The sequence below is a fragment of the Thunnus thynnus genome, chromosome 1 (assembly GCF_963924715.1).
Source record: "Thunnus thynnus chromosome 1, fThuThy2.1, whole genome shotgun sequence".
Classification (NCBI taxonomy): domain Eukaryota; kingdom Metazoa; phylum Chordata; class Actinopteri; order Scombriformes; family Scombridae; genus Thunnus; species Thunnus thynnus.
This window is the reverse complement of record NC_089517.1, coordinates 9,699,723-9,724,510: the sequence shown is the minus strand read 5'-3', so window position 1 is coordinate 9,724,510 and position 24,788 is coordinate 9,699,723. Positions and strand designations below refer to the sequence as shown.

Here is a 24,788-nt window from a genome sequence, read left to right as displayed (position 1 = left end):
GTTTTCCTCGCTGTAGTTTCCGTGGTTACCGTGGTCACACGGCAAAGTTGAACTGTCATGAACTCCGACGGCAGCGGCAAAAGCGTGTTCATGAGAGTAGCAGCTGCCTTCCCTTTTCTTGCCATCACTGATGACCTCAGCAGCAATGGAGGCAGCAGCTGCGACTGCCCACTGTCTGAAAGCACCTTGACAGTCTATAACAATGTCAACGGCTCTGTGAGGCTGTACTTAGGCACAGTTGTGCTTTAAACTTAAAGCAAATCTCAGCATGCTAACAGCAGTTAGCAATGCTAACATGATGATGTTTAGCAGATATAATGTAAATAATCAACATAATCACCATATTTGTTTAGCGTGCTAGCATGCTTACAATGCTAATTAGCTACTGTAAGAATTGCTCTTGATTCATCATCTTGGGAGCATGAATTTTTTCACAAAATGTAATGGCAAACCATCTAATAGATCTAACAGCTGTTGAGTCATTGAAGTCTGGACAAAGTGGTGGACTGGCAGACCGCTGCTACCATGGCTAAAGAAAGAGGATATGTAAGCACAAATTGAAGTGTTTTTGTCCACAGAGAGTACAGTGTGTGCACAGTAACGGAGGCAGACTAAACAATTAAAGTACTCATTGAGAAAGGCTTTTAAATTTGTGAATCACCAGTCTGCACACGTGGCTACAAAGGTTATATCAGGTCTGTGTCCATCATTTCCTTTTTTTTGTTATTTTCAGTTGCTTTTTCTTTTTGTTGATGCAGTTTGTGTTTCCCTCCTGTCTGTTCCCTTGACATATTATAATTTTGCAATTTATTTTGACTGATGCACCTGCAGAATGGTCACAGATGATTTGACCTCTTTGGAGTTCATTTGTAAATTTCCAAATCTACCTGCTGATTACCAAACCGCTCTTATGCTGCTAATCCTGATTTAACCATTTAGCACATTTTAAATCATAATTAAGTCACATCAAACTCCATTAAATTCAAAGTCCTGGTTACATCGTTCGGCCTGCCCCTGTATGACTGATAATGCTAGTGTGACAAATAATGCACAACATTGGAACCTGAAAAGCAAGAGACAGATCTGCATGCAGCGACTAAGACGAATAAATATTTTAAGACTCTTTGTTCTTAATATTTCACCACAAGCAGTGTTTCAGTTAGTGTTTGTGGTGTAATCACAAGTTGACAGGCCTTCTTTAAATATGCATGGGGATCTTGCTCATGTATATTATTAGGTACTTTATTAAAGCTGGGGTAGGCAATTTATTTTAGAAGCATTTTTTGTTATAGGGTGGCACGGTGGTGCAGTGGTCAGCACTGCTGCCTCATAGCAAAAGGGTTCGGGATTCGAATCCACCGACCGGCTGGGGTTTGGATGGGTTCTCTCTGGGTACTCTGGCTTCTTCCCACAGACCAAGAACATGCAGGTTAGGTCAATTGGTGACTCTAAAATGCCTGGAAGTGTGAATGTAAATGGTTGTCTGTGTCTATATAATATGTGAGCCCTATGATTGACTGGCAACCTGTCTGTTGTCAGCTGAAATTGCTTCCAGCTCCCCCACGACCCTCTGGAGGATGGTAATAATAATAAAGATAGTAACAAAGTGCTTTTGACAAACAAAGCACAGGCAGTACAACACAAAAGCAAAGACACATGACACAGAAAGCAATAACAAGTCTTTACTGCTTATTAGGATAAGCAGTAAAGACAATGGATTGATGGATTTTTCTGTTGTATTTGTTGAAATTCTCTTTACATCCCAACAGCAATCAATCAATCAATCAAATGCTCTGTGGCTGTTGCACGCCTGTAATAAGCCCATCCAATCATTTCGTTCGGCCAGCATGAAACGACTGGATGGCTGACCTGCCTATCTACGTACCTACTTGTCTACCAGCGTGCACTCTGCATGTGCACTCATTGCGCATGACCGGCGCGAGGCGAGGCACTCACTGCTTTTGTGGCAGACTTTAAACAGCTGAGAGGTGGTTCTGTTTACTGTCTACTGTTTGTTAAAGGTTGTTGTGCTTTGAGAGGAAGTTGTATGTGTGAGTGAGTGCAGTAGTAAACACTGTTGCGCTGTGTTCACATATGAACCACGTACATATGCCCGTGCTTGTCTGGTGGGAGGGGCTTAGGACAGAGAGGGGAGGGGTGAGAGCTGCAGGAGGAGGGCTTTATTTTCAAATTCTGGCATTTTTTTTGTCTTTTCCAGAAAACTGCCCACTCCTGCTTTAATGCAAGACCTATGCATTGTTAAGCATGTTGTCTCATTTGAGAACATGAGGAGACACAGACCTGCTGATAACAACTTTAAACCTAATTACATTTTTATGTGGAGGCAGTGGAGGAGGCAGCCTGTGCTATAAAAACTGTATAAATAATTAAAGTTCAATTTTCTCAGTTCACCTTCCCTGATGATAGGTAATTTACCTTTAGGCTTTCAAAACCAGCACCAACACAAATGGCAAAAGACACATGTTCATCTATTCTTACCCAGACTGGGCTGTGGTTGATCTCACCTGCTATCACTAAACACAAAAATAATTAGAAAATGAAAAGTTAGAAAGCAAATAACAACAAATCAAGACCAAAATCAACAGTGTGTTTTTCCGTCTCACATTTTCCAACTTCCTCATCCTGTCTATAATGCATTTATTTTAAATAAATTAAATGTGATTCAAATAAGAGTAAATAGTGTATCTGTTGAGGACTACTTTCAGCCATAGATTAATACACATTGGTGTGCAAGTGAGTATGTACAGTATCTACAGACAATACTTGTTAATGGGATCAATTAATTGTTAGTTTTGGAGTCTTAAACCATATCACACAGTTTTTATCTGTGGCTGGAGTTTACCAAGTTGATATGGAGATGGATCTGTTGACATGCTAAGTAGCTGTTATGATTTTATCCATATATGTGTGACTGTGTAAGTTTTGCTGAACAGTTGCCACTGCGGTCACTTGTGACAGCTACAGAATAATGGTGAATGCTTAAACACAGTGTTACTGGCTCGTCCAACGAGGTGAGGTGCAGGACGAGACGTGTGTTTGTGAGTTAGATGAGAAGGAGACGTTAGCAGGAAAGATAATAGTTGTTATTCAGAGTCTGCGGCTCTTGTGTTGTGTATTATCAGACTCAGTGTGACTCAGTGTCTGTCTGATTTGCAGTGTTGAAATAAGGACTCCAGCTACTTAAGCGGATGACAGAACCGTATTTCATCGAAATAATGCAAAACTAGGAGGCACCATCATGAAACCAAAGAATTAAAAATATACATTTCTCCCTTTAGGTTTCTGATTTTTTTTTTCTCACAGGAGAACAAAGGACAAGTAATTTACAGATCATATACATATGTGTGCTGCAGTAAACAAAGAAAAGACAAGAACTTCTCATCTGAAAGCTCCAGTAAAAGCCAATTTGTTGACCTTGTTCCAACTATTATATCCAAGGCTACGAATAAATTTTCTTTCATGCTTAATTTTTAAGGCAATACAGATGAGAAGTCCTCAAAGTACTATGGATGAAATCATAACAGCAACTGATCTTAGTGAAGTTAACAGTTTCATCGCCATGACAACTGCACAAACCTAATCTATTATTGAAAACCAGTATATGACTCAAATCTCTGTAAAAAAAATAGCAAATAGACCTGGATTGTTTAGTCAAAACAATCAATTTATTATGTCCAGAAGTCAAGAATGAACTCTCTCATGCATAAGAAAAAATTAAAATAAAAATATCAGCAGGCTTATCTTGAAACTGAGCATGACCTTTGCTACTAACACATCATGTTAGTTAAGCAGCTCCAAGCCAAACCAGTGCTTCAAACAGCTAACAGTAACATCATAATATTTATTTGACTTGACACACAGAAATACATTTTTCTTCATTTCTGCTCTTTTCTTTACACAATGAATACAGGAAGGCGTAGAGCCATTCTTTGCATCCGCCTACATCCAAACTCTTTGCATTGACAGGGTGTCTGTTTGGCTCTTAGTGTGGCATGCAGCGTAATTACATTTCACCGTGTCAGGTTTCACAACTGCAGACATCAATGGACTCATACACAAACACATGCCTAATGAACAATACGTTGGATCACAAGCTTTTCATGGTTAGTTAATTGTTTTGTGTCCCCCACATGTGAAATCCCCTTGTTGAATTAATATATTAATTAAATCTTTTAGTTAACACCATTAATTAATGCTAAATTATAATGTACAAAGGTATTAAGTCACCACATTACTAATGGTGATCGAGGTGTGACTCATTCATTTCTCACTCTCAGGCTTTTGTGGATTCATATTATTCATTTATGTTGGTTAATGTGTTTAGTTAATTCTTTAATTCATGTTTATTTACAATGTGGGCCATTTGGGAACAATGACAGAGTGTTTTTGTACGCATCACAGCGCTCCTCTCAACATTATTCTGTAATTTTCGTTAGTGCAGTCTGACCTAAATAGTGGTGTGACTCTTGGGAGAGCGGAGTCAGTCTGTCTGTTATTTCATCTGTCCATCATTCTGTCGCTCCAACACTTTGGTTCGCAGTAAAATATCTATCTAACTATCGGATGAATTGCTGTGAAAAGTGGTACTGACATTTATGGCTGAATCTCCTATAATGATACATTTATCCCATATATTTGTGTTAAACTAATCATCAAATAGCTTCAGCTTCAGCTTTACTTTTAAGTTAATATTAACATTTTATATGCCAATATTACCATTCAAACGCAGGCTGTTACTCATGCTTAGTCTGCCTATGATGCTCTTTAGATATCCCTTCTTAACAAGAGATTTGTTTAAATGCAAATATAAATAGTATCAAATCTAACTAATGTAACCAAAGTCACTGGCAAATACAAACTTTAAATGGTAACCATATCACTGGTTTTTATTTTCAGTATTGGAAGTTAGATTGAATTTAACAGCAAATCATCAGCCTCTACATACATCTGCAATACTGGACATAGATTATTTTAACATAAGTATACAAACATGGTACTCTTGTTTATGTATATATATTATGACCTTCATCAACTGCCAAACAAAAGGCTCTTCTGTCTTTAAAGTTCCTCCCTCCTCCCTTCCTCTACCCTGAATGGCACATGGATAAGAACCATCAGTTATAAACTACCACATAAATACAATACAGACCAGACCTTGGTGATGGTATGAACATTTGTTTACAGTCACAGATATTATTTCACAATCTGGGTTATATAGATTAATTTAATTTACCTATATCACTCATTAAATATCTTCATCTATCAAAACAAGACATTAGAAGACGTCACCATGGTCTTTAAGAAATTATAATGGACTTCTTATTTTATGACGATTGATCTCAATTTGACTATCTTCTTAAATAAAATTCCATCTGTTCGCATGTTATACAGACGTGTTTGTGCCCTGCCAACGGTACTGAGCACCATCTTTCCGTTAAACCAAAAATATCCCGCATTGACACTTCTGCCTGACTGTTGTCAAGTACTGAATGTATCTGAGACCGAAACTTCAGATAAATTTAGACTCACTCGAGGTTATTTTCTTCTGTTGTAAACAGAAACGTTCAACAAATGATGTCTAAAAGGTGTTATCTTTAATAATGTTTAAACCTTGAGTGACATACTAAAAGCTTGTTAAAATGCCATCACTCTTTACTCACATTATTTTTGTGCTCTGATGAAACTGGCAGGCTTCCAATAGTAATAATAATATATTCTTATTTCAACACTACTCTATTTTATATTAAATCTTTTCATCAGCAGTTCTACCAAAAGGCTTTCACATGATGTATTTCTTATTTGAGCTTATATTTGCCTTTTTACTCATTCTGCAAACGCTGGTACCAGTTTTTTTTTAACAAAACACTTTGTTGATATCTTGATGTGTCTATTTTAGTTTTATTTTCCATAAACCTCGCTTTTGTCAGTGAAGCAAATCTTAAATCCCCCCCGAGTCTGGTCGGTTGAGTAAAACATGTTTATTTCCCACCAGAGCTGTTGTTATTAATATTAAAGGCTCTAATTCCTCAGTGATCTTTGGTGTCATGCTGTTGTGAAAATGTGCTTTCAGTCAGCTCATCTGCTGCACCACAGCTGTGTTTTTGGAACGTGATACCTCAACATGGATAATTCTCAGATTTTGATGATTGAACACTGATCATGATGCGATATTCTGACCTTCACATTATTCACGGCCAGAAAATGTCAGGAACTGTGAAGTAACATTAAACTATTTAATGTTATTACCGACTCAGAGTGTTAAGGTGCTTTAGTGTCATTTATTTGAACAAATCGATGTGATTTGATAAAGGATAAATCACTGACTTAACCCTAAGGTTGAGCTATTTCATGCCTCGAGAAAACAAGCTTTCAATGAATTATCTACTTTTAAACCCTGGCTGGAAAACGGCTGTACTTTTCTGTCTGCTGTTACCAAAACAGCAACAACTGGAGGTGAGATCATGTGACAGATTTTTTTTATATAAGGTCTCAAAAATATCAGCAGTAGAAATGATTATAAAACATGCATGTTTGAGGCTGATACCAATTTGACAGTTAAACGCTAAATCTTGTTATCTCAATATTATCAAATTATCTCAGGATATCAAACGGTTATCTCAAGGAACGGTCTGAAAAATAAATAGAAACATAATTCCTTACTCTGAGTAAATGAAATCATTAAATTCTGATCAGGAGAGAAAACAAGATCACACGATAATCATGTTGTGATCTCAAGATAATTGGCCCGACATAATCATTAGCAACCATGCCTGCTCTTTGCATCTGTATGCCGCCTGTATATGTACATAATGAATCCACATAAGAGACATTTTATTGAATCGGAAAAAAAATATCCAAGGAGAAATAAGTTGTCTTAAAACAGGCATATGAAGTCTGACAGTTAAAAAGATTTTCCAAAAATAGCATCATGTTAAGCCTGTACTGGCTGACTAAGCTAAAATTCTACCAGGCAAACAGCTCTAAATAATTTGCCAGTCTGGTGGAAAGACATTCTCATTTCGTATGCTCATACCGCCTCTCTGTGCGCAGTGCACATGTCCCTTTAGCGTGTTTTGTCATTTAGTGGAGATATTCAGGGGAGAGTCATATTCCAGCTTTAAACAAGGCAAAGCAAACCAGACTCTGACCCCTTTACGGCTGCACGGAGACCAGAGTGCAGCACGATGCGCTTCGTCTATCTGACTGAGCTCGTCTGTCCATTTACTTCCTATTTCCACATCACAGCGATTCATGAAATGCTTTAATATTTGCCCCTATCTATAAACCTTCAGTCTCAGATGAGATTCATCATGTTGTGTGTATCATGTTCCCTTGCTGCAGTATAAACCTTTTTTTTTTTTTTTTTTTCTCCATCTGTGTATTTGTTCATGCTGAGGACATCAAAGCAGCCGTCAACCCCAGGGTGCCACTGCATATTTACTTAGTTTGCTGGTTTGTGTGTGTGTGTGTATGTGTATATGTGTGTGTGTGTGTGTTTAAGAATGTAGGTTAGAGTCCCGTTTAGTTGTGTTGGTGTCATGGATGTGAACATGAATGACGAACAGTTAGGTGCTTTGCTTTACGGCGTCACAGTATGTTAATGACAATCCAGTTATAATGAGTTTTCTGCTGCATGATTCATCCCCATCTGTATATTTTATGAAAGTGACGCCGAGCAGATCATTCTGTACTGGTTTCATTGACATATTAGTGAGATATATGTGATTTCTTTCAACACGTATTATAATTTATCGATATGGATCATGAATAAGTATGAGGAACAGAGCTGCAATGATCAGTCAATCAATTAGTCAATGGATAGAAAGTTAATCTGAACTATTTTGTTAGTTGAATAATCATTTTAATAATTTATTAAGCAAAAAGGCCAAACATTTGCTTCTTAAATGTGATGATTTGAAGCTTTTCTGTCATTTAAAATGGATTTTTGACAAAACAAGACGTTTGAAGTCATCACTTTCAGCTCTAAGAATTTATAACAAGCATTTTTTCATAATTTTCTGACATTTTATAGACTAATCTTTATAGATTAATCGATAATGAAATAATTGTTAGTTGCGTTAGTTAATCGTTAGTTAGTAGTTGTAACCAATGCCATTTTTGTATGTGTACTGTTATTCTGCATTAGATCATCAAGCTGAACTAAAAAGAGCTGTTTGTCTCCTGGAAAGTCAGTATGATATCCAACTGTCCAAGATTAAATGAATAAAATATGCCGATAACCTGTTTATTTGTTGAGGATTAACAGCTAACCCTCCTGTTTTACTGTGACAGCCGCTGAAGACACTTCACAGTCAGTTCATTTTTGAAACAGATCCCCATTGATGATACTTTTTCCAGCTATTTTGCTTGGCTAGAACAACCATATTTGTTAAATAAACATAATTTGAGTGACTTTCCTGACAGCACTGGCTGTACTGAAGCAAAGTAATTTGATGACATATTTGACATAAAATTCAGCAGTTGATTACAGTTTTACATTTTATTTGGGTAGACAGAGCGAGGAATTCTCCTTAACACATTTTCAGGTTTTTTTTCCAAAGTAAAATGAAAGGCTCAAAGGAACGCTGTGTAGGATTTAGTGGCTTCTAGCGGTGAGGTTGCAGATTGCAACAAACTGAATACCCCTCCCCTTTCAGGTGTGTAGGAGAACCTGGGGCGACCACGAAACTAGCTACTGTAGAAACATGACGGTGCAACATGGCTCCGTGGAAGGGGACCTGCTCACTATGTAGATATAAAGGCTCATCCTAAGGTAACAATTCTTATTTACAGGTGATTAAACACTAATTAAAACATACTTATGAATATTATATTCCATTTCTGCTAAGTCTGTTTTGCTAGTTGCCAATAAATTCTACACACTGGTCCTTTAAGTCAAAAGCACTGTGACTTTGTAATAATGCAAATTATTAAAAAAAATCCACCTTTTTATAACAGAGTTTTATGGGGAAAATGCTTTTTGGGCTGCAGGGGATTGTTTGTTGCAGTAACATCATTAGCCACTGTAATGTATATTGCACCATATCCAGTTCTCTTAATACATCCATACTCCTGCTTCATGCCAGCCAAAGCATACAGGACGTGGGGAGAGTCAAACAGTGGAGACATTTTTTAGACAGCACACATCAGGAGCGTTTCTAGGAGATGACAAGGTCTGGGGATAAGCCCAGACCATCTGGGGCTGTGGTCACGGTGTGTGTGTGTGTGTGTGTGTGTGTGTGTGTGTGTATGTGCGTGTGGAGTGTGTACTCAATTTTTTTTGGGTGGTCCCTGCTGTTCTGCCTGGAACACTGCTGCTTAAATTTAATATAATTTTATTCATTGTATGACTACTGCAAACATTACATTTCATTTGAAACTGAATTTTTAATAGTAATGTTGAGACAATTGTTTTGGATGAAATGGACCTCTGCAGGGCAGCTGAGGATTCTCAAACCTATGGCACCAGTGTTTAATTGCCACTTTACTTTTTTTTATTCTGCTTTTAGATTTTTATTCGACTGCTGTAATGTTTAGCACTTTGTGTTGTACAAATAAAGTAAACCAGCAGCCTGGTGACAGTAGACTGAATTGAAACACTTGTTTATTTGTACAAACATTTAGGGAATATCAGCCTTTTCCTCAAAATTGTGTTACCAACTCTCCAAGTATCCTTTGTCCTTTAACTCATGTCATCTGTGCCTACATGATAAAATCATTTATTACCATAAAGATTGTTCCCATAACACGTTTTTCATATTCATAAAACAATCAATCTTATAAATTGTGCTTTAACGAAGAATTTCAGGGATGTTTCCGAGATATAGCATGCATGTCTGTTTTTGACAGATCGATGGGGTGAGGGGGCACCTTGGGAACTCTGCATCATGAAATGGGTGCATACACTGCCATCTAGTGGGTGGACAATACAGGCTATTTAAAATTAACATGATGCGCGTTGGTTAAAAAACAAACAATTATTTTCATAGATTATCCATCAAACCAACTTAGACAAAACAAAAATCTACTTTATGTAGGCTAGTAGGTAAGTTTATACTGCCATTTAGTGCATGCACGATCTACAGCAGTGTTTCACATGGGTCTTGGGAAGATTAAAACAGGTCCCCAAATTATCTGGATGGATAATTTGGAGCCAAAACCCTCTCAAGTCCATTGAAAAATAGACATGTTGAATAAAACACTGTAAGCTGGTAGTTGAGTGGTATAAATGCAGGATAAATGTTGTCTCATTAGCCTACACAATAATATGCCAAATCAGTTCTGTGAAAATGTTTTGGTCCTGTATCTTTGCCACCTAAATCGTCAGGGTATACTCCTCCAGTTCTTTCAACTCTACTTGGCTGACCTGTTTGCTGCGTTTGATAACTGTCCTCTCGTATTGCTGGCTGACCTGAAAAGTTAAAACAGATACTAACATTAATAATGAAATTTAAATATATACTAGCTACCTACTAGTTGCTTGAGAACTAGAGTCTGCTCTTGACTGCAGTTCTACTAGTTACTAGTCTGCTACTTAATTTGCAATATATTTTGTGGTGGTCAATGACAGAGTGAACAAACTAAACTAACAAAATAAAACTTGTATTACTACACTTATCTAAAGACTACTTTCTAGACGTAACACAACATCTATACTGTATACTGCACACTACAGATAAGGCAATTACACTACAGAGGAACTGTTACCAAAGATGATTCAGTTACCAATCAAAACTGTCTATGCTTATCTGTTCACAAACAGGGAGATGTATAAATGAAGACAGACACCCAGTGTAGTGGTATTTATAGTATCTATGTAGTATCTATAGTAGTAGTAGTATCCAGCAGCACTTTCCAATTCGAATTCATTTCAAATATATTATTATTATTGTAACAGTCAAAGTATTATGAATAGTTACCTGTGCAGGGTCCAACGTTAATGTTTCGCTTGCTAGGTTGGGCAAGTGGTTCAGAAATCTACTTGCCCAAAGTCAGTTTTTACTTGCCTCTATACAAATTGTTCTATTTATTAGCAGTTATCAAATAACAACAAAGACTAAAGTTAACTGTAATATTTAATCTTTATTTAAGTAAATGAAACAGAACAAGGACACAGTGTGTCATAGATGCGAAGCAACAAACATTCTTGCATATCAAAAACGGTGTGACACATCCCCTATATTTCACTGAACTCTAATTTCTTTTGATCAGTTTCTTTCAAATAGTGGAATAGACTCTCTAACCCGATGGCAAATACATTTTTAGACTCATTTCTTCCACTCCAAGCTTCCTGATTTCCCTCTTTAATGTTTCTCGTTCTCAAGAGTATTTATGTCAGTGAAAAATTACATGCTCCACTGATTACTCTATTTGACAGTGTTCACATAATCCTGAGGGATGTTTATTTCATCTCACAGCTAGGCTACTCGATTCTTGATTGGCCAGCCGCATGCGCCAATATTCTGCCGCGTGCAAGGGGAGGGGGCTATGCTGTGTGCCAGAGAACGAGAACCTAATTTATAAGACAATGATTGAAAAAAATGAAATGATGTGAAACATTTTTTTATGTTATTACATTTACCAGCCCGATGTGGCGTTTTACTTGCCCCGGGCATTTAGATAAGTCTTGTTGTTGGACCATGTGTGTTCTCTCTTCCTCTTGTTGCCAGTCTGCTCTCTCCCTTCTTGGCAAAAAAATCCGAAATTAAACGGCCCTCACATGATGGCCATTGATCAACTATCAAACAAAGGTAGCATAATGTTAAATACTTAAACACTTACATACCAGGAGCTAAACAATGCAGCAGCTAACATTAGCTAGCGGGTTAGTTATCAGATATATCAAGGCAACGCTGTAACCCTACGCTAATGGACACTAACCTCGTTGACATGTACCAGTAACATTAGCTTAGCCACGTTCTCTGGCAAAAATGTCAGAATAAACCAGCAGCAGATATCACAGATATGTAGTTAGGCTTTGCTACAATAGTCAATAAACCAGTGATTCTCAAATCGAGGTGCAGCACAGTAGGACTAGTAAGACTTTTGTTTTATCTTTTTGGTGTAGTGTTGTCACTGCTGTGTGACCCTGACAGCTGAACAGACAGTATGAAGCAGAGGCAGCAGTGCACGCTATGTGTCCAGGCCATGGCGCAGGTGTGGACATGGGCTTGCACGCAGCACCCGAGAGAAAGGAGGCTTCTTCTTTTTCTTCTTTGTTGGTTTTTAGAGGGGGTTTGCATATAAAATTGTATTACCACCTTTTACTGGATTGAAAATAGGACTCAATTCTCCTATCTAGTCTAAATTATTACATATAAAATAAAATGAAATAAAAATAACAAAAAATAAATGAATAAAGTTTTCTAATATCACTTCTCAGTCTAGACTCTGAGAGGGCCTGAAAGCCTCTCTCAACAGCCCCTCCACTTTCTCTCCAGTAATTTACACAATATCCAAAAACTTTCTCGCTGCATCAACAACTATCTCAGATCTATCTCCCTCTCTCAGATTTCCTTTCTGCCTCAGCGGCACAGTTAATCACCCTGGCCAGAAATGCTAAGAATTTAATCTTGTCCTTACAGAAACAATATTCATCATGCTTCCTACCTGATTTGTTCTCCCTTAGCTCTTGAATCTTTTCAGTCCTAGCTGCTTCCTCATGGCTTAGCCTTCTCTTAGACCTGATCCTCATGATTTCCATCTTTTTCTTTCTCTTCGGAGAATCTGCTTGCCATGCCTCATGACTCCCCCCCACACTGACTACACTTGGGTTCTTTTTCACAATATCTTCTGCAGCACTTATCCATATTTATCATATATCCCCAAATCATGTCTACACACGAGTGAGCTGTGTCCAGATTTCCAACAACATCTACACTGAATGGGTTTGGGAACAAAATACCTTACTGGGTAATTGATATGATCCAAGAATACTTTGTCAGGTATGATTTCTGATACAAAATGCAACATAACAGATCTTGTTTCACACTTTTCTCTCGTTTCACATCACTGGTGGTTCGGATACAAGTGCATAACTTGAAGCCTTACAAGATGGATCCTTGCTCGATATCGTGATCTCACAAATCCAGCAGCTTCGCAAGGTAAAGAAAGATTCAGGGCTGGTCAAAAGACATTACCAGCTAAAGCCCTGGAAGCCCAATGTTGACGACGCTGATGGCAGATCACAGCTAAAAAGTTAGTAAGATGACATCGGTAGTGAGCATGGGTGAATATCATGGATAATTAAGAAACAAATATGATGATGTATAATGGCCAATCCACATAGAAAGTGTTTTTACAAGCGTTTTAGACGTCTGTCACTTGTACATCTCACAGAACAGATATGCTTCCGTTTTATTGAATGTATCAATCCACACTGACTTTGAGATACACCCACTTAATTACACCCGCTCCAAGAGATTTTTTTTTCTCCTCTGGTGTATTTAGTGAAGCGTAATCTCCACAGACAGCTGTTTAAATCACACAAATCTCCTGCTGTTTATATATTAAAGGCTAGTAAACTTTTTCATGTCAGTTTCCTTTCAATCTCAGCCTAGCTTACTGTTTCTGTACAACTAAAATATGGTAAGAAATGCATTCCCTCATCTCATCAGTGTAATGGGTAGTGGTCTTATAACAAGACTCTTATGTTTTTCATTCTGAGAACTGTTACACTGTAACCAGTCAACCAACCAACCAGTCCATTCGGGGTTTAAAAGATCAAAATTCATGCCCTATTAAAATGGAGTCTTGATATCCAATATGCCTACTAAAAAAATAGACAGCACCGCAAGGTTTAGTCCCCCAGGCTTATTTTCCAAAGTACTGAAGCGAGCAATAGGTCCTGTAGCGTTTGCTTTGGCAAAGCAAAAGCTATTTAACACTTTGCTCATGTCCAAGTCATCAGGCAGGTCTTTGTGGATGTGCAGGAAAAGCAGATTGTTAAGCCGTTTCTCTGTCATTGTAGATCAGATGCAAGGAGACTTGAGAAACTCAGCTCTGGCATTGGACATCACACACACACACAATTCATAATGAAATTTTATTGGATGTCAGATCACTTTGATTTCATTTTCATCAAGTCTCCTTCCCCCCCCTCACCTCCCCCCCATCCCCTCCAAGTCCGGCACCAGTGGTATCTCCAGTATATTGATTCATCAAGGCTCCCAGTCTGCCTGTGAGCTTGCCAGTTTCACTACTGGCAGATTCCCCAGCAGCAAGGAAATGAAATCAATAAATACAAACACTGTCGATTCCCATGGAGCCTACATTAAAACTATTTTGGTTCAGGAAATTTCTGCTGTCAGTCATCTTGGTTAAGAGGTCAAAATGCCGACAACTTTATAATCACTGGAGTTTTGACCTCTTTAGACGTTTGTCCATGCTCCTTGCACCTTGGAAGTAGGTGAAGTTGTGCCAGAAACCCCTTCTCTGCTTCTATAGTAGTCAGCCTGGTGAAGACAGTTTGGTTGGCTGCTGTCCTCTCAGCTCGCCAGGAGCTTCTGACCAGACAGCCGGTTCTGTGGACAGAGATGTCCGAATGCAGGTCGGAGTCAGTGTGGATTGAACGGATAGAACGCTTCAATATCTCACTTTCTATGTGGATTCCCAATAAAACATGAGTTGCGTGCCATACTAGCAACATTTTAGGCAGCTGTAGAATCACAAAAAGGTTTAACTCTCAAGAGCCAGTACTGCAGTAGGTACTCATTTAATTTAAAAACTCTTTTACTGCAGTGTTACACCATCCACCGCTCATTAGTTAAAGAACAGTTCAAAATCATCTGATAAAGTCCTTAATCATGAGGAAAGACCAAATCCTTTCTTCTTATTCTGATTTTGTGCACGTACAACTAATGTTTTCGGAGAAAACACCATTAGCCTAAATGTCACGCATGAACAATGTCAGTCAGTAAGTCACATTCACTGTCCCAGGCCTCTGCCTCTGCGGTCAGACAAAAATACATGCAGGAGGCAAAACAGAAATCCTTTAAATACTTGATGCATTCATGAATAAAGTCAGTACCTTTGCAGCTTTGAAACGTCTCTGTGGACTCATAAAGCAACTGACCCAGATGGCTACCAGGTTGTAGCGAACATGCAGTTATTTTGTGTGAATGTCAGCAGCAGTGTACGCTTCCCAGTGCGTTGATACAGAGACACACTTCAGGTGTGTGTTTAGTTGTTTGTAGTGTGGAAAATCTGTGCCGAGTATCCGGCTACACGGATACTGTATGACACAAGTCCAGGTCCAGAGGCAGAGAGGGAAAAGGGAACATGACTGAAGCCAAGCGTGCAGAGAGCAGCCCGGGTTGTGCGCAACAACAACCTCTGCATGTGGAATGAGATCCAGGCAGGAGGTGGAGAGGAGAGGAGAGGAGAGGAGAGGAGAGGAGAAGGCACTAGCACAAGTGCAGCAGGCTTCTCAGCACTGGTATGTTAACAACACACCAGGTTTTGTGTGTGTCTAAGTGTGCACATACATCGTGTGTGTGTGTGTGCATGTGTGAGTGTTATCTTGTAGATAGGAGGGCATGATTGGCGTGTGCATGAGGGAGGATGGGGCTACAAGACAGTGATTGGTTGTGCCTCCTAGTAAGGTGTGGCCAGAATATGAATGACTGCTCTTGCCTTTCGCGCTGCAAGGTTTTGGGGACAGTTACCGAGGAGGGATAGGGTGTTTGAGATTGTGCGCGCGGAGGAGAGAGCATCAGAGCTTGTGAGAGAGGAGAGCAAGGAAAAGGGGAGGGGGGAACAGAGAGAGAAAGAGAACAGGAGCTGGTGAAGAGAAAGAGGGAGGGAGCTTTAGGCAGCGAGGCTGGACTAGCGCTCAAACACTGCAGTCTTTCTTTTGCTTCTCTGAGGAAACTGTCTTTCTCTTCTCCCTGCCTGTCTCCCCTTCCTGCTCGCTGCATGGCCATGACCCCGGTGGACACCTTGATCTCCTTGCCCACGTAGAGAAGAGGAGAGAAACGCTGTAGCGGAGGAGGGATAGACAAGAAGAGGGGACACCGCACACTTTGCCTCACTGATGAGAGTCTGGAAATTAATTAACCGCCATCGGCACAGAGGGGGGAGCGCAGAAAGGGGCACAGTGTGAGGTGGAGGAAGAAAGGGAGTTGAGGAGGGTGAATTGCTAGATATGTGAAGAATGGGCTGTGGAGAGAGGCAGAGTAAACCCTAGATACTTTTCAGAGAGAAAAGGACAAGTTAGGGCAGAGGTAAAAAGAAGCGAGGAGGAAATTAGGCAAGGCAGGAATTCAACAGGGATACTAATTCAAAAAGCCAAAGAATGGTCCGCTCACATGCGTTATTCATCCCTTCATGCCTCCGTTGTTTTTCAGTCTCCCTCTCACATTCATAACATCACCTTTCCTGCTCATCTTGTCTTGTTTAGTTCTTTCCTTTTTTTTTTTGCATGTCAGCAAAAGCACATCGACAGCCACGACCACATGGACACTGCCGAGCACACTCAGACACGACATAGACCTCAGCGCAGCATTTCATTCTCAGTGGATGTGTTATGTGTTACTGAGTAAAAGAAGTTGATTGGCTGAAGCAGGGGTGCCATTACCTCCCGGCCAAGAGCACCTGCTCAGGAATTTCTCATGAGATCAGGTAGGACGTTTCTGGATCGTTTTGCCAACCCAAAGCAGCTGGAGAGGTCGAATCGAAGCCCTCCAGTCACCTGCCTGATTGAACTGTTGTTAGATGAAACTGCAACCCAGCTTATCTCGCAGAGCATGACACCTGTGTTTGAGGGATTAGAGAGAGGGAAACAGAGACGTGCAGCTGTGTATGTGTGTGTTGGGATTATGTCCTAAATACACAGAATTACACAGGTGTCCTGAATATAGTGGCACTATAGGATTAAAAAGAAGAACTCCTGTCAAGTGAATGGCAGCACATTATCTACAAATTAACTGAGATCAAGTGCGATCACACCTGGGGTGTAATTGAATCCAAGGGTTTGACGGGTAATAATTATTTTTGAGGCAAACTGAGGATAGGTCAAAACATTATTGAAATCCAACGCTCGCTCCTCAGAGGAATAACTTCTGATCCTTGATTGTGGACTTTGTGCAGAGCTGAATTACAGTGTAACTATTAAAAACTCTTTAAGGCTCATTCAGCTTCTGTAATGAGACGCTCGAGCACAGACGAGACTCCGTACCGGCGGAGTCCGTCTCTGGACAGTAAACCTGACACGCCGCCGTTCACTTCTGGGTTTCACCGCTTCAGTGGGGAGTTTGAGTATAAGCGGCCGCCGTTTGCGTTCGGCTTCCACACAACAAAGGGGCCGCAGACGTCCAAGGGGCGCTACGCCCAGGGGAAGAAGTATGTGGTGTTTTACCTGGACCTCTCCTTCATATTCCTCCTAGAACTGCGGCGCTGCAGGATGGCCGAGGGTTGTATGATGGCCCTGCGTTATGGAATGGTCTTCTTCAACCTCCTTTTCTGGGTGAGTGAATTGTCTTTTATTTTTCTATCACTGAGTGTGTGTGTGTGTGTATGTGAGTTTTAGCAATATTTGTTTTTCAGAAAGTGCTGTCTTGCTTTCTTGACTTTTAAATTGGTTTTTGTTTCACTGTAAAGTCCTATTTTTCGGTTTAGACTCAGCTCTGATATGTGTGTTTGTTCACCGAGAGTGATGTGAGATGAGCGAGGAGGAGGGGGGGGGGGGTGGCGGTGTGTGAGAAAGAGACAGATCATGCATTTAGATCATGTGTACAAAGCCCACTGTGTGGGTGAGTCGAGCTTTTTCTGTTCCCTATACAGTAGTTTAAGTGTGGGTGTGCACTGCATTGTTTGCTGTGTTAAGCTTTGGCATATTTGGAGCGTGTATTGTGTGTACTATAGTTAATCACAGTGTTACCATTGTGCTGTAATTCTTCACCTGCCTCTGCTTCACCCTCCTCCCTGTGCAGCAGCACTTCTCAGCCCCTCAAAGCATCTGCTGTCAATCCGGTCTATCTGGCTGATCTTATCTGTTTGCCGTGGGGACGTTCGAGCCTTGGTGCCTGTCTGCCTCTGTCAATCCTGCTCCGATAGCCCCACAACAGTTCACTTTCATTCACACTATGAAGCCTGTCATGTTCCCCAGCTGTGGTTCAGATTTAAAGATCTTGATCTCTGCTTCATCTGTGGGTTTTTTTTTGGCTACAGACTCCCTTTGTGAAATCCATTCCAACTTGTCACAGACTTTTGATAGGATGTTGCTCTCTGTGGTTACCTTTCTTGGATTACTTTGATTTGTCATACGTCTGTTCTTATTGGTAATGGAATGAGATGAGGCCTTGAACGCTGAAATGCAATTTAGCTACCAAGATGCAATCTCCCTCAGGGAATGAGTGACCTCTTCACCTCCACATCTTCTGCCTGCTGTAAAATGCTGTCAAAGAGGGGTCATAGTATTTGTTATTAGTACACTCTGTGTGTGTGTGTATGTGTTGCCGCGGGGGATAAATAATGACCACTTGACCATGATGAGCTATAGCCTTCTCCTCCTGAGAAGCCAATCATTTTAGGATCATCCAGCTAAGATGAGACAAGCACTTTCAATATGAAGCCTGTCTTTGAAAATAACACATCTGAGTCATAGTAGCTGCTGATGGCTAATGTCAGACCTCAGTGTGTCCACCATTTCAGTAGCAATTTACAAGCCATTTCAGTTTTATGCCCACTGGTTCCAAACCCAGTGTGTCTGTGCGCCTCATTCAAAATATAGATTTTCAAGTTATAAATTCATACTGTAAGTTTTGAATGTGACCTTGATATTCTGAAAACATTTGACCATCGTCTGCATATAAAAATGGTCGTAGCGAAGGGTGATGTCAGTCATTGGTTGGCATTGGAGCTGGTTTGAGGCCCAAGGTTGCAGCTTATGGTCAGCGCAATCTTCTCTGTTTGGAGCCAGGACCTTCCAAATAACGACTGCAGGGTGTTAACTTTCATGCTCTGGTAACGCACCCTCCTACCTTGGACCCAAGCTAATGCTAGCTTGCTGGGAACTCTGAGCAGTGGTCACCTGAACTAACGTTAGGTACTTTAGATAAATTGTGCTAATAGGGCAGGTATTGTAATCAAGTAACATTAAACTTACTGAAATATTGCGACAATAGTCCGAATGTGAGTCCCGGCACCGGGGAGAGCAGCAGATAAGCCAATGCTGTCAATCAACGCCCATATAGCAAATATCAAAGCTAATGTTAGTCTTCGAATCTTATTGACGGAGCAATAATTTCCAAAATGACCACCAGCATACTTATTAGAGGGCCTGAATTTAGTCATTGAGACCTTAATGGCTCGTTGACTTACTATTTCTAGAGACAAGTGGACACTTTTGAATGGGCGTCAATTGGAGCTTCTAATGGCTTATATATATTATTTATATCAGTGAGTTTCACAACTCAACTGGGTTAACTGTTAAGAAGTTCTCACATACAGTGACTTCTGAGAGGGGGCTCTCAACTAAAATAGCAACTTAACACTTTTGGTTGAAACGCACCCAACAGAGATGTCACAGTGTCCTGGAGTTGACATGCACAGCACTGCAGCAAGGTGAGAAGTTAAACAACTGGAGGTCTGCAAAAACAAGACTTCCAGGGGGCATTAAGTGACTTCAATCGGTTCATATTCTGTAAGTGTCATAGAATTCTTCAGAAATATACTTGTGATAATATCAATAAACAGCAGCTTCTGCACCGTGCTGTGAGAAAATGGGTTTAATTATTGGGCTTATAATGAGCTGTAACGTAATGTAATGTAATTTTGGAAGGATCCAGAGGTGAGTGGTTGATCTGCGTCAATCAAGACTTCAAATGTCTTGTAGTTTGACCTCAGCAGAAGCAAATATTGTATAAAACTTGACATAAATCACATTATTCAGATACTGATATGATGTGTTTAAATGTATTATTTTTTGTGGACAGTGTTGATATATTTATATGAGAACAATTACATCTAAAAGATGCTTCTTCCTCAGTAACCTACAGTGAGTGTATGACAAATTGTGCTGGTTGTGATTACTAATCATCAGTTGTGACTGTATTGTTACTGCTGATTTCACAAAATGAGAGAGTAGAGTGTATTGATACCGTAATTTAATTCAAGTAATTTACTACTATCAAAATGAAACAATGTACTCAGCTAACACCGGTAGTTACAACTAAAGCAATGTAATCTAAATTCTGTATCTGTCTACTACCATCACTGCTATATAAAGCCACTGAGGTGTAAATTTTCTTTGATCCCACATTAGCAAAGAAAGTAATAATTTTCCTTTTTTTCCTACAACTCACAGAATTACAAAGAAAATGACAGTAGCCAACTGAGAGCAATCCTCTACTTATCTTGTAATGGGCACTCTTTCTTTGTGATATACTGTATTGATTCTACATTACAGATACCAGGCTATAAAGTTGCCACTTATTTAGCCCATTTCCGTCAAGATAATTTCTGTGTGCAGTAGCACAACAACATGCAACAAAGACAAAATGAGGACACAGAGAAGAGCAGATATAATGCATAAGGGAAACAACCACTTCTGGCATTCAGTGTTCATAAAGTCGAAAGTTGAAACAACAAACCCACAGGAGGGAATGTGAACTTCTCCCTAATGGTTTGACTTTCATGTTAGAATTATATTTTTGTAAAGTATAAACATTTCTACTTATACTGGTGGAGTGCAGATAAATTTAAATGAAACTTAATAGTCTTCTCAAAAAAACCATTGAGTCTCTAGTGTGGAAACCATTTCTTGATTAATTAATTAATCAATCAACAGAACATTAAGCAATTTTTCAAGCAAAAAGGCCAAACATTCCCTTGGTTTCTCTTATTGTAAATTGAATTTCTTTAGGGTTTGGACTATTGGTTGAACAAAGGAAGTCATTTGAAAACCTGATCTCATGCTCTGGGAACTTGTGTTTGGCAATTTTCATTATTTTCTCAATTTGAATAGTGTAAATCATTAATCAAAAACTAATAAACAGATGAATTAATAATAATAAAAAACAGTTGCAGCCCTCATAGTATCGATATAACACCCAAGATAGCACATAATTTCTTCCTTGCTGGAGTCCTACTCAGCGGCTCAGCAAAAAAAAAAAAAAAGCCTGAGAGCTGGGTACTTATAATATGTGCAGTGTGACAGCGACCATGGCTGAAATGACCAAAAAAGAGCCACTGACAGAAACTCAGACAGAAAAGTCCAAATATAAAGACAGCACAGTACTGGCCTGACTGTTAAACTGACGGATGATCTCTGTGAATTGCAGAGCAAAAATAAAAACACCATAGCAACAAGCGCTTAGCACCAAAGAGATTAGATATATAAATAATAGAATCTCACCACTTTAACCATTGAGTAAACCCAGTGAGATGAAAATCCTCCGAGGGAAGCACTGACAACAGAAATAATCAAGAGCTGAATCTGCCAAGTGCAGAAAATGTACAGAAAGTTGTCATGTTGCAGATATGCATCGACAACTAGATTTGAAAATGACACACAGCGCACACGCATGCATGCACACACACACACGCATCCAAGCATGCACACACACAGAGAAGACCTTCAAATATTAACATACATGTCTATATAATGTATATAAACTTTGACAGTGTTGTGTTAACACTGTCAGAGACAAATGTACTTGTTGTGCAGGCACAGGAACAATATGACTCCACATACTGAGTGAGAAGACGGTGTGACATGTGATAGAGAGAACACATATCGCTGTGCACATATACAGTACAAGTTAAAGGAATGCTCCACTAAAAGCCCATATTTTGAGTCATGGCAAAAAAAAAATATAAAACATACAACCTCTCCTTCAGCCTGATACACCTCTCTGCTTTCCATCTTTATTCTCAGTCTGTTCACCAAAATATTAAAAAATACAAAGCTCCCATTTGTCTCTAGCCTTGTTTGCTCTTTATCTTTGTCGCAACACAACTATGTTTGCTTAAATCAGATGACAAATGTCAACAACAGAATGATGGATTTACCCTAAACTGGATGAAATGAAAAAGATAAGTCATTGTCGAATGAACCAGCGCTGTCTCCCTGAGGAACATTTTCAGGTCAAATGTGCAGTTGGGTGTTTAGGATTGAAGACAGACCTTCTTGCTGGCATCATGTAGTTCCCTCATGGTGGGCAGCAAACTGCCAATCACCCATGCTGCGCTGCCCAGAGAGCAGCAGGAGGTGGAGGAGAACAAAACTATGGTAGGTTAGGATGCTTTTTGTTATTGTGACTGGTAAAATAAGACCAGCTGAGACTTTGAAAAGCTTCTTCTGATGCAACTTCATAATTAAAGGGGAGATGTTTTGATTTCTGTTTGACGGTGTTATTGATGGTGGATGAATACCAATGACAGAATTCATAATTGGTGATGGATCAGTATGAAATAACTGCAGTTTTGATACAGTTTTGTGTCAGTTTATCAGCAGCAGACATTCAGTTGGAGCTACAGAAAAAAACCTGAATAAATGAGAGGTGAAACATAATGAATGCAGATGCTTCCACTCAGGTGCACTGCATGGTACAATTAAGCAATAAAGATCCAATCATGCTCTGTGGCATGTATAAAAATGCTGGCAGGCCCAGTTGATTCAGATTTTGTATCATGATAGCAAGAGGAAAAGATCCAAGTGACTTTGAAAGATGATTCCTTGTTGGACCACGGATGGCAGGTCAGTCACAAAGACTTCTCAACTGACTGGTGTCTCAATAGGAACAGTGACGAAAGTGACATCTGCATTCAGATCTATGGGAGAGACTTCAGTAAATAGGGTCGGAAATTGTGGTAGACAGTGCACATTCGATGACCATGATGCTCGTGCAATAGTGCGACAAGTAAGGAAAAACAGAGGAGCAACTCTTCCTCAGGTGACAGAATGTCAATGTAGGATGTGAACTGAATGTCTCAGCAAGAACAGTCTGTCAGCAATTACATAGAGAGGGATATTATATTAGGGTTGCAGTGCATAAACCTCTCATTACAAAGATGAATACACATTTTAGAGTTCAGTGGTGCAAAAACCATAGGCAGTGGGCAGAGATGTGGAAAAAAGTGATATGGTCAGATAGGTCACGCTTCACCATATTCTGGACAAGTGGGCGAGTGCAAGTGTGGCGTACACCAAGAGAACGGTACAGGTCTGAATGCTTGACCCTTACAGTGAGGAGATCTGGTGGCTCTGTTATGCTGTGGGGGGGCATTTTGCTGGCATGGTTTGAGTCCGCTTGTCCCCTTAGAGGAAAGGGTCACTGCAAATCAATACAAAGTTGTTATGTGTGATCACCTTTATCCTACGATGAAACATTTCTATCCTGATGGAAATGGTCTCTTCCAGGATGACAGTGCCCCCATCCATAGGGCACGAGGGTTCACTGAATGGTTTGATGAGTATGAAAATAATGTGATTCCTATGCTATGGCCTTTGCAGTCACCAGATCTCAAACCATTTGAACACCTATGGAACATTTTCTGACCGACCTGTTAGACAGCGCTCTCTACCACCATCATCAAAACACCAAATGAGGGAATATCTTTTGGAAGAATGGAGTTCATCGCTCCAGAAGAGTTCAGAGACTTGTAGAATCAATGCCAAGGCAAATTGAAGCTGTTGGCCCAACACCTTACTAAGACACTTTATTTTGGTTTCTCCTTTCATTTGTCACCAGTCATAACACCTTCCTCTCCGAGTAGGAAGTCCCAATTATCTGCTTCCTCCTAACTCCCCATGATGAAATACTGTCAAACCCATCTGTTCAGTAGGTAATTAATTGAAGAATGAGTTGAGGAATTCAGATCTGTACAAGCAAAATGCATATTTTTCAGTGCAAGTGTTTTTAAAAGATGCCATAAAAAAAACTGGGCCAAAAATTCTAAAAGAAAAACTTTATAATTTGATGTTCAGTCAATTAGGTGTAAGCTCTTTTCATTCTATTGATTTCAGTGTATCTCATGTATGCTGAATAAAATATTTTTTAGTGGTTCAGTGTTTTTTTCTGCTTTTTTTTATAACTACTTCCTTTTGTTTCCACTCTGAGTTATACCACCAATTAATCTTTTGCTCACTCTGGCATATAAAATATCAAATAACAGACTGTCTCTTGGTGGAAGTTGTCACTTCACTGCACAATAACAGACAATTTTGAAAATATCTACAAATATCAGATTTTTTTCCCCTTGAAATAATCCATTTACATAAAATCTACAAATCTATATTTCTGTAGATTTAAGTGGTTTTGGGTTGGATGATTAGAAATTGTGCAAAAAGAGTGTCAAGTTTCATGTTGGAGTTTTTATGCTTTCAGTCAGAAAACAGGAAAATGACACAGCAGCCAGGAGCGTCAGGATTTTCTGGGACAAACTGTCTGCTCATGTTGGTGTCACAGACTAATTTGTTCTCAAGGCGACTGCAAGAGGTCAATGAGTCAAACTGTGACGACTTAGCCAGAACTGTCGTTATGATTGAGGTCAGAGCTGCTGGTGTGCAGCTACTGAAGGCACCGGGGATGATGGGAACAAGTGCAGATGACAGTATCTACTCAAGCGAGCTGACTGCTGTCCTGCTCCAGAGGGGACAGTCTAAAGATCTGCGACTTTACTGATGTTTGGCTGCAGTAGAACAACAGATTACAGGAATCTAAATTTGAAGCAACTTTCCTGAGAAACTTGACAAAATCTTTGTCAAGCTTTAAATCACCTCTCAGAACTAAGCTTTTTATATTATGCTCTTGTAGTATAATTAA

At 39.6% G+C, this 24,788-nt stretch overlaps 1 protein-coding gene across 3 annotated transcripts in view; it reads left to right on the top strand.

Moving 5' to 3' along the window:
* tspan4a (tetraspanin 4a) overlaps positions 1–24,788 on the top strand; it is a 144,749-nt gene that overhangs the window by 17,595 nt on the left and 102,366 nt on the right. Inside the window, exons 1-2 of one of the 3 annotated variants that reach the window (XM_067578595.1) lie at positions 15,838–16,641; positions 17,406–17,485. In XM_067578595.1, the coding sequence (XP_067434696.1) occupies positions 16,632–16,641; positions 17,406–17,485 (90 nt within the window). In that variant the 5' untranslated portion in view covers positions 15,838–16,631. Of the gene's footprint in view, positions 1–15,837; positions 16,642–16,686; positions 17,486–24,788 lie in introns of those variants that run through there. The other 2 variants (XM_067578684.1, XM_067578511.1) reach the window with 2 other exon arrangements.